This window comes from Zea mays, chromosome 9, assembly GCF_902167145.1.
Source record: "Zea mays cultivar B73 chromosome 9, Zm-B73-REFERENCE-NAM-5.0, whole genome shotgun sequence".
In the NCBI taxonomy this organism is placed as follows: Eukaryota; Viridiplantae; Streptophyta; class Magnoliopsida; order Poales; family Poaceae; genus Zea; species Zea mays.
Window position 1 is genome coordinate 23434992 of NC_050104.1, and position 13257 is coordinate 23448248.

Sequence of the window (13257 nt, forward strand, 5' to 3'; positions counted from 1 at the left end):
TGTACGTGAACCTATAGGGTCACACACTTAAGGGGAAGGAAGCCTAATTTGGATTAGATCCGAAATTAGACTGGGCTTTAGGGTTAATGATGGGCCTCGGCGTCAGAAGCCCACCATAACGCCTATATAATGAGGGGCGGGGGCGCGGTTAAGAGATAACCTAATTCGCCACCTGCAAACCAGCAGCCGCCGCTCGCCTCTCGCCCTCGCCAAGCCGCCGTCGCGAACCTAGCAGTTCGGTACGCGGCGCTTCCTCCCTGTACGTGTGGATACCTCGGAGGTGCTGCATCTGGAGCACTTGGACGAACCGTGTGAGGACGTGAAGGACGCCGGCGACTGCACGGCACTGCTCGACGCGTTCGTCTACATCGAGGCGTCTTCCGCTGCTCTGCGCGTCTAGTGGTAATTCCATGACCTATAACCGCATTAGTTCTTGGTATTATGGGGTTGAAAATTTTGTTTTGCGCTAGTGTAGCATCCCCGTAATCCTACAAGGTCATGTGTGGGCGATTAGTTTCGTGAATTGCGAAGGGCTTCCTGATCGAGGAGAAAACTTCTGGCAGGCTTCGCAGGACCTTGTGACCCGATTTGTGGCGCAGATCATTGCGGGCCAGTAGAAACCTTGACGGATCACCTTTGCGGCTAGGGACCTTGGCCCTGCGTGAGAGCCGCAAGTACCGCTGTGGACTTCGCGCGGGATTTGGACGCCTTCGGTCTCGGTGACACATTTGAGCATGGGTTGACTGACCCCCTTCTTGTAAAGCTGGCCTTCAATTAGTGCGAAGTCCTGGCTTCGATGTTTGAGGCGCTTGGCCTCGTTGATGTCGGTTGGATGGTAGTACCCCTGTAGAAACAGGGTTATTGGTGCCCGCCAGTCTTCGGTCATAATGAGGTTGACTATGCGGTGGCCCTCGCTGTCATTGGTTATTTGGAGCCCTTCGGGGCTGCGGACGGCTGGCGTGCCGATAACATGGTAGAACACGTCGGAGGGCAGGGACTCGCCTCTGGCGGCAGCCTTGGCCAATGCGTCGGCCTCCTCATTCTTGGCCCGGTCCACATGCTGCAAGGTGAAACCTTTGAATTGTCTCTCGAGGCTACGGATAGTCGCGAGGTATTGCATAAGTGCGGGGTCCTTCGCTGCGTAGTCTTTCTCGACTTGGCCGGCGACTACCTTGGAGTCTGTTCTAATAATGCAGGTAGTGACACCAAGAGCCCTTAGTTTGCGGAGGCCGAGGATGACAGCTTCATATTCTGCTATGTTGTTAGTGCATCTGTCAGATTCCACAGCAAAGCTGAGGCGTGCCGCGTATCTGTGCTTGACCCCGGTGGGTGAGGTGATGACTGCAGCAGCGCCTGCCCCCGCGTGGCACCATGCGCCGTCGCAATGGATTGTCCAAACCTTCTATGCGGATGGGTCCGGCTGTGTTATTGGCCCAGTCCAGTCGATGACGAAGTCTGCCAGAACTTGTGACTTGATGGCTGTCCTGGGCTCGAATGTGATGTGGTAGCCGGAGAGTTCGGCCGCCCATTTGGCAATCCGTACCGATGCCTCCGGGTTTCTGAACAATTCGCCGAGTCCCCTATCTGAGGTGACCCGGACCTTGAATGCTTCAAAATAGTGGCACAATTTGCGCGAAGCCATAACAACTGCATAGACAATCTTTTCCAGTTCCGTCATGTTACATTTTGATGGTGTGAGCACTTCGGAGACGTAATAAACTGGACATTGCCTGATCATGCCGTCTACTGTCTGCTCTTGAACTAGTGCCGCGCTGACCGCATGTGGCGAAGCCGCAACATAGAGCAACAGGGGTAGCGAAGAGTCGGGGCTTGTAAGAATCGCTAGTTCCGACAGGTACTGTTTCAATGAGGCAAAGGCCACTGCCTGCTCTGGTCCCCAAGCGAAGTCTTTTGCGCTGCGGAGGGTTTTGAGGAAGGGGAGACTTCGCTCTGCGGATTTGGAGATGAATCTGTTGAGGGCAGCCAATCTGCCTGTCAGGCGTTGGACGTCCCTGGCTGACTGCGGGGGCGTCATGTTGATGATGGCCTGAATTTTGGTTGGGTTGGCCTCGATTCCGCGGTGTGACACCAGGTAGCCCAATATTTTTCCCTGGCGAACGCCGAAGACGCACTTTTCGGGGTTTAGGCGAAGTCGTGCGTCCCGCATGTTCGCGAACGTTTTGGCGAGATCAGCAAGATGGTCCTCCTTGCTTCTGCTGGCGACGACGATGTCGCCCACATACGTGAATATATTTCTGCCGACTTGCCCCTCGAGCACCGTTTTGGTAAGCCGGGAGAAAGTGGACCCAGCGTTCTTGAGTCCCTCTGGCATTCTGATGAAGCAATACGTGCTGAAGGGTGTTATGAAGCTGGTGCTGGCCTTGTCCTCCTCCTTCATGTATATTTGATGGTAGCCGGAGAAGCAGTCAAGGAGTGACATGACTTCGCACCCGGCCGCGCTATCGACTATTTTGTCGATCCGAGGCAACGGGAAGTTGTCCTTTGGGCAGGCCTTGTTGAGACTGGTGAAATCGATGCACATCCGCCATTTGCCGCTCTTTTTCTGCACCATCACAACGTTGGCGAGCCATGTGGGGTAGGCCACTGGCTCGATAAATTTGGCCTCCAGGAGGCGATGTACCTCGGCCTTGGCGGCTTCTGTCTTCTCATCAGACATTTTGCGGAGCCGCTGTTTTTTCGGTCTCAACGAAGGGTTGATTCCCAAGCTGTGCTCGATGATGGAGCGACTGACCCCGACCAGGTCGAGGGCGGACCAGGCGAAGACGTCTTTGCTCTTGGACAAACAGCAGAGAAGTTTCGCCTCGTCATGCGAAGTGAGGTCTTCGCTGATGGTGACCGTCTGCTTGGGCGTGGCCTGGTCGAGGGGAACAGTCTTGGTCCCGTCGTTCCTCTGTAGCTGTGCTTTGTCATGTTCTTTGTCAGTTGGGCTGGCAGACGCGGGGACCTCGCGTTGGGCCGTGAGGCAGTGCACGTTTCTTTGTCTGGGGACGAAGTCCCGTTCTATGTTTCGCGCAGTCTGCTGGTTGTCGTAGACCGTGATGGCGCCTTGCGGACCTGGTATCTTCATGCACAAGTAAAGTTCGTGAATGGCTGCCTCAAACTTGTTGATGGAGCCCCGGCCCATAATGGCGTTGTACGGATACACCATGTCGACGATATCGAAAGTCACTTGCTCACTTCGGGCATTGGGTGCTACACCGAAGGAGAGAGGCAACTCTATTTTGCCGACGGGAAACGTGCCCTTGCCGCCGAAGCCATACAGTGGGTTGTCTGAAGGCTTGAGCAGGCTGTGGCTTATGCCCATGCGGTCGAAGGCATGGAGGAAAATGATGTCTGCTTGGCTGCCATTGTCGACTAGGACTTTGTGCAGGTCCCAGCCTGCCATGCTGCAGTTGATAACCATGGCGTCAATGTGGGGGGCGCTGCGCAGATCGACGTCTCGGGCGTCGAAGGTTAGCGGCACATGGGACCACTTCGTCTGTACGACCGGACCGGTGATGGCGACGTGGTTGATGCTGCGGTAGTGGTCCCGCTTCTGCCGCTTCGTGTCGAAGTCGGCGCTGGATCCCCCAGTGATCATATGAATGACTCCGCGATACGGCTGATCGGCGAAGTCCTCTTGCTTTGGGGCATGGGGGTGGTGGATGTTTTGTTGTTGCTGGTGGGGGTGGGGGAGGTACGATTTGTACTTCCTGGTGGTGTTGGTATGCGTGGTGCGGTGGATGCGGAGCGGGGCCGTGGATGTATGGCGGAGGGGGTTGCTGATATGTGTGTGCGACAACTCTAGGGTTGTTGGCTGGTTGCGCCCGTGCCATCCTGTCTCTGGTGGCCTTTGTCTCTGGGCAGTCTCTGGTTTGGTGGGCGCAGTATTCGCCGTGGAACAGGCAGTAAAATCGGCGTGGCTGCTGCGCACGTCCCCGGCCCCGACCGCGAGTTCCGTTCCCGCGGCCCTAGGGGGATATTCCTGGCGGCGAGGGGCCTCGCCAGCGGGGTGCTGGTTGGCGATGTTGTGCACTTGCTGCTGATTGCGGCCATCCCGACCGGAGTCTGGCTGCGAAGGCCTCGTCCACGTGCGGCTGGACTGTGGAGTGTCTTTGGGTTTCCTCTGAGACTCGACTTTGCGCTGGTGGAGCTCTTCGGATCTGGCATATTTTTCAAATAGCTGATACAACTCCTGGAGGTTCTTGGGCGGATCCCTGATGCAGTGGCTGTAAAGGACGCTGGCCCGAAGGCCGCTGATGGCGTAGTGGATGGCGATTTGGTCATCGACCGAAGGCAGTTGTGATTTGAGGGTCAGAAACTTGCGGTAGTACTCCCGCAGAGTCTCTTTTTCCAGCTGCTTGCAGAGTGAAAGTTCAGCCAAGGCGTCGGTGTCTGGGCGGTACCCTTGGAAGTTGAGCAGGAATTTGTCCCGGAGGCTTCTCCAGGAGTCGATGGACAACGGGGGCAACCTGGTGTACCAGGTGAGGGCTGGGCCTTCGAGGGCGATGATGAATGACTTGGCCATCGTGGCGTCGTCCCCTCCAGAAGATGCGACGGCGACCTGATAACTCATGATGTACTGTGCTGGATCAGTGCTGCCGTTGTACTCGGGATAGGTCCCTGCCCGGAAGTTGGCGGGCCAAGGTGTCACTTGCAGGTGTGGCGCCAGGGGACTTCGCTCGTCGAGGTAGTTGACACCTTGGAATGCCACGGCGTGTGGGATGGCGTGGCCGCGCTGGGGGAAGTATAGGTCTTCGACTTGTGCGCGCTGTTGCAGGGGTGGCCCGTGTTGCAGGCCAAGGTGGCCTTCACGCTGCATTAGCGCGATCTCTTGTTCGAGCTCTTGAGCCTTCTGCTCTTCGTCGTGTATCATCTGCCGCACCTTGGCTTGTGCAGACACACGTTGGCGCTTGGCCTCAAGTATCTCTTTTTGCTTCTGGAGATTGCGGTTCTTGATGCGCAAGGCGCGCAGTTGTAGCTGCTCTTCTACTGAGACACCGATGACTTCGCCGTCCTCGATGACATCCGCGCCCTCCGGTGGAGCGAAGCCTGGGGGAAGTTGCGGTTGTCCTCCAGAGCTGCAGGTGCGGAGACTGCCTTCGGGAGTGGGTTGTTCGTTGCGCTGCCTCTTGCTGAGAGCGTCGTCTTCGGTGGCCTCTTGGTGGGTGGTGTCGACGAGGGCGAGGGCCTTGCCCTTTTTCTCGGCCAGCAGTGCTGCCTTCGCAGCCTCGTCAGCCTTCGAGCTAGCTTTCTTGGGTGCCATCGCGGGTGGTTTTTTCGTAGCACGAACGGTGGGCGCCAAATGTTGGAACTTGCTCTCGCGAGCAAGTTGATCCAACGGGGGAGTGAAGCAACGTAAACAGGGTTTTTTGCACGAGATGGCGATAGCTCTGTTAATCTAGCCTCTCAAGGGCACTGTGCGGGGGTATTTATAGGTATCTGAGTGCCCAGCGTCCAGTGTTAAGGACGCATGTGCCCTCAGGCACCTAGGTTATCCCCGGAATATTCCCATAAAGCGGGGTTACAGACCGTAATTACAGAGAGACCTTTACAAATTAGGCTCGTAATGCGCAGCGGCCACGCAGGGCCTGTTACAATGGGCCGGATCACAAGTGGGCCTCCATGTTGGACGAGGTCGCAAGATGAGACGACCTCGTCACAGGCCTTCGTCCGGCGACGTGTGGGACGAAGGGTAAGTCTGCCAGTCGTCTTGTCTCCGTTGGTGCAGCGAGGTCGGCGAAGGCATCGAGCGAAGGGTGGTGTCTTCGCCTTCGCCTCAACAAGCGGTTTTCTCTAAATTTTTTTCCCTATACCATTTTTTGCGTCACATCATCAACATTTTATCCCCTACTTTTTTATCTCCCGTAATGATTCCCCCTATATCCCACTACAACCATAAAATATCATTTCATATACCTACTTTTCATCTACTATCAATTTTTCTCTATCTAATAAATACTCACGTGTATACAAAACCACGCAAGAGGAATGGCTGGCGTTACCCTATATCTGGCGGGTCACTGTGCATCACGTTTGTACTGTAGCAGTTGTAGCGATGAACGCTGCAGCATGTAGCGTTGCTCTACACACGCTAAACCTAAGGGGAGGGGGGCGCCCGGCGGGATGGGCTGCGCATAGCCTGAGATCATCCACATTTCTCTTCACCAGCTCGTAGCTCTCGCGCAGGCCGCGCATGTACCGCGGCATGTCTGAGTCGTGTACCGCGCCGGGGAACTCGGTGTCCACGCACACGCATAAGTTAAATACGTCCTGGTCTTCCATAGGCTGCTGCTTAACATAACAATGACTTTGTTTTATCAGTTAGCATTACATGCTTTAGTGTGCCTTGTATCTCTGCAGCTCTTCGCAAAAAAGGACAGTAAAGTTCTCTCTGTGTTGGACGCGATATTTGTGTGTGGAAGAAAAAGTCATGTTGTGGCGGCTAAGAAGGAAAGTGCAAAAAAAAAATTTGGTTTTTGCTATTGTGGGTCTAGCAGGCTAGATTGCAAAAGTCACTGGTCAAATATGATTGTGTCGTCGCAACGCACACTAGCTAGACTATATTTAATGTTCAAAATATGTATTCAAACATCTAATGTGATACATATTAAATTTTAATCTCTGTAACCAAACACAAAATTCGAGTTCGATCCTGGTTTCTCCCTTCTAAAACCATGTTGTGGATGCTTAGGAAGGCAATACGAGAGTAGGCGCCGACAGCAAGCTGTAGGTCATCAGGAACTCTATAGCTAAGTTATCTTAGTAGATAAGATATATTCAGCAGTTAGTAGATTAGATCTATTCAGCAGTTAGTTAAACGTTTGTTGAGATTATTGAGAGGAAGGAGCCTGAGTATAACGGCTCTAGTAGGTTGTATTAGGACTTTTATCAAAGGAATAGAATCCCCCTGTTTTAGGGCGATTGCCTTCAGCAACTTGGCTGCTCACCACAAAACCCTTCCCCAATCCTCGTTCCAATCCTCGTTATTGCTGTGTTCCCCCGCGCACACCAAGGAGACAACAGCGTATCAAACCAGATCGCCAATCCCATTGTATATAGTTGGTAACACAGTCCAGCTAGGATTTGCATCAAATTGCAAATGAATTGTAAGCCAGATCACCAATGCATCAGTCAAAATTACATGAGATTTTATCTACAGAACAGGCGCCCGATTGCAACTGATTTCGTCTCAATTAAGTTCATTCAGTACACGTAGGAATTCTACGCTTAACTTTTTGGTGCTTTCATGACACCGAAACCCAATGAAAATATACAATACAGTTTATAGTAAATATCATTTTTGATGTCATCGGTCTTCGCATGAAGTATGCAGACACGAGCAACCCAAGAGCTCAATCATCTAGGCTTAATCTGGTCCTCCTGGGCTTGTTATACACGGTCCGCACACTAGCACGAGGCTGGTCGCCTGATTCACGGCCTGAGAGCGACAGGGAATCCATGTCGTCGCTTATAGTTTGGTTTATCAATGAAATCTGTCTATGCTCCACCCGTGGTCTCCTTTCCGCGGATCCCACACCATCTTCAGAGAAACTCATGCCATTACTATGCCACCTCTCTTGCGCCGACCGACGTGGCCACTGCCTGCTATTGTCCACTTGTGAGTGCACCACAAGCGTACTAGATTGATGTCTCGATTCCCTTGACCTCCCAGCAGAATTCCTTTCCCTCTCAGCACTTGAAGCGGAGACAGGACGCTGGCCATGCGGATTCCGTAGTGACTGCACTTCCACTGCAGGGGCTTGGGCATGCCCAGGAGACTGTTCTCCAAGAATGCCGCTCCCATATTTCCCAGCAGCTGTTCTTCCTTTAGACCTCTTGCCTCTGGATGCTTTGCCCATATTTGTTATTTGGACGTCAGGTAGCTTGCCCTTGCCTTCATCTGATGATATGCCAGTTTCTTGTACAACTGTCCCTAGAGGAGCAAGATTAAGTAGTTCCGGGTCATCTTCAAAGCCAAATGGACGCTTTGCTGGGTCCATTTTTCTGAATGTAATGGATATCCTGTGTTTTAGAAAGTAGTGCGTTAGATTTTCTTTAATACGTAGTTCAATGAATTTTGAAAAACAATACGAAAGATGAGCCGTGAGCGTCACCTTTTGGTAGGGACTGCTGGGACACAATGTTTTGCTACATCAGCACCATTGCCATTCAGGACTAGCACAGATCTGTGGATTTTCATATGTAGTAAGAGAGCCGTACAATTAATCTGATGGCCTAACGATTTAGCAATTACTAGTTTTGTGAACAGTACCACTGGAAAACAAGGACACAATTGTACAAATCATAAAACTAAAGATATATGCGACTATAGTCATTAAAATGGAAACAAGATACACCAAATTCAAATGTTAAAAATAAATAAGACATGCTGCAAGCCCGCGATAAATCATAGTACATAGACATTAGCAGCAAAAACATATTTTGTATAAAAAGTAAATACAAGGCAAAGGAGACAATTTAAGCAAATCGCTGTATGATGCAACAAACAATTATCTACAGACTTCAAATGACCCACTAAACAGTCTTGACATTCATATATATTCACAACTTTGAGATGTCAAGAAACAAAACTATCATCAAACTATCCACATAGTATAAAACAATAAACAAGTGCAACTAGCATAAGAAATCTATATGCAAATGAAAAGAACATGACAGAATATGTACCCGACAGGGAGAGGGATCGCAATTGAACCGATGAATTCTCCAGGGGCAGCAACTTTCAAGTTGGGTCCAAAAAGAATGTTGCATTCGCTGAGGAAAGAAACAGTGCAAAATGGCCTAACAAAATCATGGCTATCTATATGTGGTGGGATGCAATCTCCAGGTTCATATATATTTACAATGCAGCTGTCCGGTACACAAGTTGCAGGCAGAACTTGCCATCGTACCAATCTCTTAATCATAGTCTTAAAGAGGTCAGGCATTGGATCAGAAACAATGGTCCGTATAATGCCTGGTGGATTTCCTTTCTTATCCTGCCATGATAGGTTTACCATTAGAATTATAGATGGGGTTTCAACAATGTTTTCTTCAGTGTTCAACAATGCTTAAATGGACAGATATAGTTCACAAGATGGAATTTTCGAAGAAAAGTACCGTAGCGTAATTGTAACAGCATCCAAATTGGATTGTTACCCGGCCTTTACCACGCATCCATTTTTGGGGTTCTGTATATGTGCGCTCTGTCATGAGAGGAAATATAACTGGGTTTAGACAAACAAAAATAGGAAGCTAAATATAGCAAATGAACAACTGCAAGATACATGAATAACATATTAGCATTCAAATATCAAGAGACGAAAACAATATGAGTGTAATACTATATTATACAGTTCAAAATATATGAAGTATGATGGTACCTAAATTTACATTATAATTAAAAAACAATTGATTTTTTTCTATTTCTGGTTTCTCTAAATGTTAATTCAGTTAAAAAAGAAATAATTTGACTAATTCAATTAAGATATTCACCCCACAAGGTTACAAAGGATGAACTAAATTCAAAATAATATGATTCTGTAAAAAAACTAATTTGCATGAACCACCAACTTGACTTGGCCACTGAAAATCTTTTATGATTGCATATAGTCAAGTTGTGATTACCTATTATAGTATTCGGTGAATGTGTGGACTGGAGTCACAAAAATCATTTTTAGTTCAAAGTATTATTGTGCAGGCTAGCGTTGGCTCCACAAATGGGGGATGTGCATTGTGCAATCAGCCCACAAAACATGGGTGATGACAAGTGCATATTCCATTCTACATGTTGCATTTCCGTACGGTTTCAGCAAAAGATCTTTTCAGAAATGTGAAGAACCAAGTTCATTATGGCTAGTTTGAGAACTCAAATTCCATTGGGATCCCAGACTTTTCCCGTGGCCAAGTCATCCATGGGGTTGTCAATTGAATAAGCCACTTAGTTCATGCTGGACAATACATCCCTTCCCTCACTTCCAAAGTTGATGACAGCCCACAGCCCCACAATACTATTAATATACTGGAAACACAATAGAAAATTGATCCAGAATCAAAATAAAAACAGTAAGATGTGCATGTTTGCAAATGCTGATGTGAAAAACTGCAGTTGACGTACAAGAACATAAAATAAGTGCCAGAGGCTCCCACATGAGTGGGGCCTGACAGCTCTCACAATTGCATTTGCACTAGACCAGCCCTTCACAAGAACATAAAATAAATAAACCAGAAAAATGTGTGGGCAACACTAAATGATGCCGAGTTAGTAATGCAGGCAAGGTAAGACTTATGATTTATATAAACATGTAAATATTGGTGTACCAGACTCGTGTGAATGGTTTTCTGAGGTGTACTGTAAGCGTCCAGATCTATCCTCAAAGGCCAACACCAAGACACTACCAGGTCCTACTACGCCGTTTTGACCATGGCTATTAAAGTGTTAAGGCAAGGCATGGTGACCCACCACCCTCTTATCACCTAGGCACTTAGGCAGTGAAGTGGGCAAGACATGCCGCCATAATTACAGATAAAGCAGAGAAGGAAAAAAAGCCATTCACTCAATGGGCTATAGCCACAAGAACAAATTAACCCCCACTAGCAAAATAAAGCCCAACCCAAAGCCACCACTCCCCTCTGGCTTCCACTTCAGGTATACCGTACACCTCTCAAGTCTGCCACCCTTCTGTGCTGCCTCTCCAGTCCCCCAACACTAACACCCAGCAAGAGCAGCAACGAGCCTGTAACCCCCAAGTGCATCCACGGGCTATAAATCGGCCCCTCCCCAGTAGTCAAATGGATCCCTGCTGCCGTCCCCTTCAGATCACCACCGCCATAGTTGAGCAGGGGCAGATCTGCACTGGACATCGTCCTGGAGCCAGGGGGGGCAGAGCTGTGCCAGACATTGCGCCATAGCCTACGAGGATGAAGGAAGCAGGAGACAGGGTGGTGCCTCCCACTGGTTGCCGTCCTGATTTTCCTTCCTTCCTCATGGCCCCTCCTTATCTCATCCCCTCGTTTGGTTGGGCGTCAGCAATGCCATGGCCCCAACGAGTGCTTTGTCGCCTAGGCGACACCTTAAATCCATGCTGTCGGCTAGAAGTCACAAGACCCTACAACGCCTAAATAAACATGCATGTGTGTAGTAAAACTAAGGGGCATGTGGGAGCCGACAGCACTAGGTCTGTCCTCTTTTTTAATCATACTAGAGGGAATAGTTCTGGTACTACAAAGTTGACCTCCTATGGTAACATATAACGGTAGCACTTTGAGTTTATCCAAACATTCATCCAATACATATTCATTGTGAAAATACAGTGAATTCAACCCCAACTTCTAGACAGAGCACACCATGAGTCAAGACCATTAAAAATCAGGAGAGCGAGACTCACCTCCGAGCTCCCCACGCTGCCCTCTTGCCTGGAGGTCATACACACATTGGACAATTCGCCGCTGCTCAGCTGCGCTGAACACGCCGGCATGAAGCTCAAGGCCAGCGAGGATGTTGACGAGCTGGCCACGAACTCTCTCGTAGCACCTGAACTCCTTGTTGCGCACCAAGCTACTGAGCCTCCTCTGTTCCCGCTGCTCCCTCGTGAGCGGCACCTTGGGCCTCCCCGCCTCGGCCCCGTCCTCCCCCTCGTCGGCCGCTGCGGCCGCCGCGTCATCCTCCGCCGCCGCGGCGAGCTCGTCCTCCTGCGCCATGTCCGCCCACGACATCCTCGGTTTCTCCACCGGCGCCGGCGCCGGCGCCGGCGGCGGGGGTGGGGGCGGATCCGAATCCCAACCACTCGGCTCGAAAGGAAGGTTCTGCGGGTCCGCTGGATCCGAGTCCCACCCTGACGGCTCAATCTGATCGACCGGCGGCGATTCCTCAGCTGCGCGGCCTAGTTGGATGGACGTCAGGCACAAGAACTAAACGAGAAACCCTAGTAGCATGAGGGTACGGTCGCATAAACGCCGGTTACCTCGCGTGATCAGGGAGTCGACGCGGCCGCGGAGCGAGGAGGCGCAGGAGGGACAGAGGCCGGCAGAGAGGAAGGGGAGCCAGGTGGTGAGGAACTCCCCCGCGATGGCGAGCTCCTCGGCCGTGTACCCCTGCACGAGAGCCATCGCGTCGGCGGCGTTGGCGCCGTCGCCGCCGCCGCCACCGGAGGAAGAGGAGGACGGCGCCATGGCCATCGTCCCGCCGCCGGAGCGTGAGACCCCCTGCTCTGTAGTCTCTGATGAGTAGACCCGCCGCCGCCGCCGCCGCCGCGGTGACCCCGATTTCGATTCGAACCTGACTCCGTCGCCTTTCTGGGAAGGTTTTGGGGGCTCTTTCGTTAGATAACCTAGCGTTTTGCTGTACAGAATAATAATAATACCAATAATAAAGCCGCGCTGGGCTCTGGCTCGTGGAGGCCAGAAATCTTAATCCTAACCGTCGCTCGCTGGGACGGCCAGAACGGTGACGAAAAGAAGAAACGGACGGTCGGGGGCGTGGCGGGCTGACGCTTAGTAGTCTGCTTGCTTCGTGGGCTGGACCTATTCTGTGCTTCAAGGCCTAGGTAGAGAAGCGATTCTTTCTCCTTGATTGAAAAAAAAAACGAATATCGTATGATGAAAACTTGAAAAGCGTTTCTAAAAAAAGAAAGATGAAAAATTTGGTTTCGGCGGGTGGTTAGTGTTTGCAGATAGGATAGAGAACGCACCAAAATATCAGGTACTATCTCCGTCCCTCGTTTTTCAAAGAGTCGAACAGCTAAAATTTTAATCAAAATTATACAAATATATTAATATTTAAAAAGTTAAGTTAGTTTGAAAAGTAAAAATTTCACGATCGGAGTTACTAGAGTACGTGTTGGAGGTGACTGATATGACCATCGATCATGCTGATCACGGCAATCAGATCTTATGTACAAGCGTGTAATCAATGTTCCTCGTCAGTTAAATTATGATGCAACCATGTATTATAGTTAACACTTAAACTCTTCCACCATCGGCTCATGTAGATTTATAGAAAACCCTCTAATAAACCATGATTATGTCTACATTTAGATCATGATCTAACAGACCAAAAGACTCGCTTGCACGCTTGCACATTGGACATGATTGCATATTAGTTGTTGCTGCTGATCGCACCCGCAATCAAATGCACCAAATCCAAGAAAAAAACAACACATTGCCTCCACCAAGTGCGCTAAACATCATTATTGATTTATTGTAGACAATCGAGGATGAAAGACACTCAAAAGACGAAAAGTGTAACGGATAAAA

General features: G+C 50.2%; 1 protein-coding gene across 2 annotated transcripts; it reads right to left on the reverse strand.

Annotated features, from left to right (window-relative positions):
* Positions 1–7085: 7085 nt before the first annotated feature.
* On the reverse strand, positions 7086–12329 carry LOC103638106 (uncharacterized). 2 transcript variants are annotated; one of them, XM_035962384.1, is made up of 6 exons: positions 11967–12313; positions 11391–11876; positions 9124–9209; positions 8692–9002; positions 8118–8189; positions 7086–8025 (listed from the first exon to the last, which is right to left on the reverse strand). In XM_035962384.1, the coding sequence occupies exons 1-6, from the start codon at positions 12178–12180 to the stop codon at positions 7356–7358; spliced, it is 1839 nt and encodes a 612-aa protein (XP_035818277.1). In that variant the 5' UTR covers positions 12181–12313; the 3' UTR covers positions 7086–7355. The 2 variants fall into 2 exon arrangements, with proteins under 2 accessions (XP_035818277.1, NP_001354189.1); NM_001367260.1 differs by having other exon boundaries at positions 7175–8025; positions 11391–11885; positions 11967–12329.
* Between the last annotated feature and the right edge of the window lie 928 nt (positions 12330–13257).

Excerpts from the sequence above, each read along its gene's own strand:
- LOC103638106 (NM_001367260.1), bottom strand. The coding sequence starts at position 12,180 with ATGGCCATGGCGCCGTCCTCCTCTTCCTCCGGTGGCGGCGGCGGCGAC. Across the intron at positions 11,886-11,966 it reads CGACTCCCTGATCACGCGAG|GCCGCGCAGCTGAGGAATCG; the intron begins GTAACCGGCGTT and ends CCATCCAACTAG. Across the intron at positions 9,003-9,123 it reads GCTGTTACAATTACGCTACG|GATAAGAAAGGAAATCCACC; the intron begins GTACTTTTCTTC and ends CTATCATGGCAG.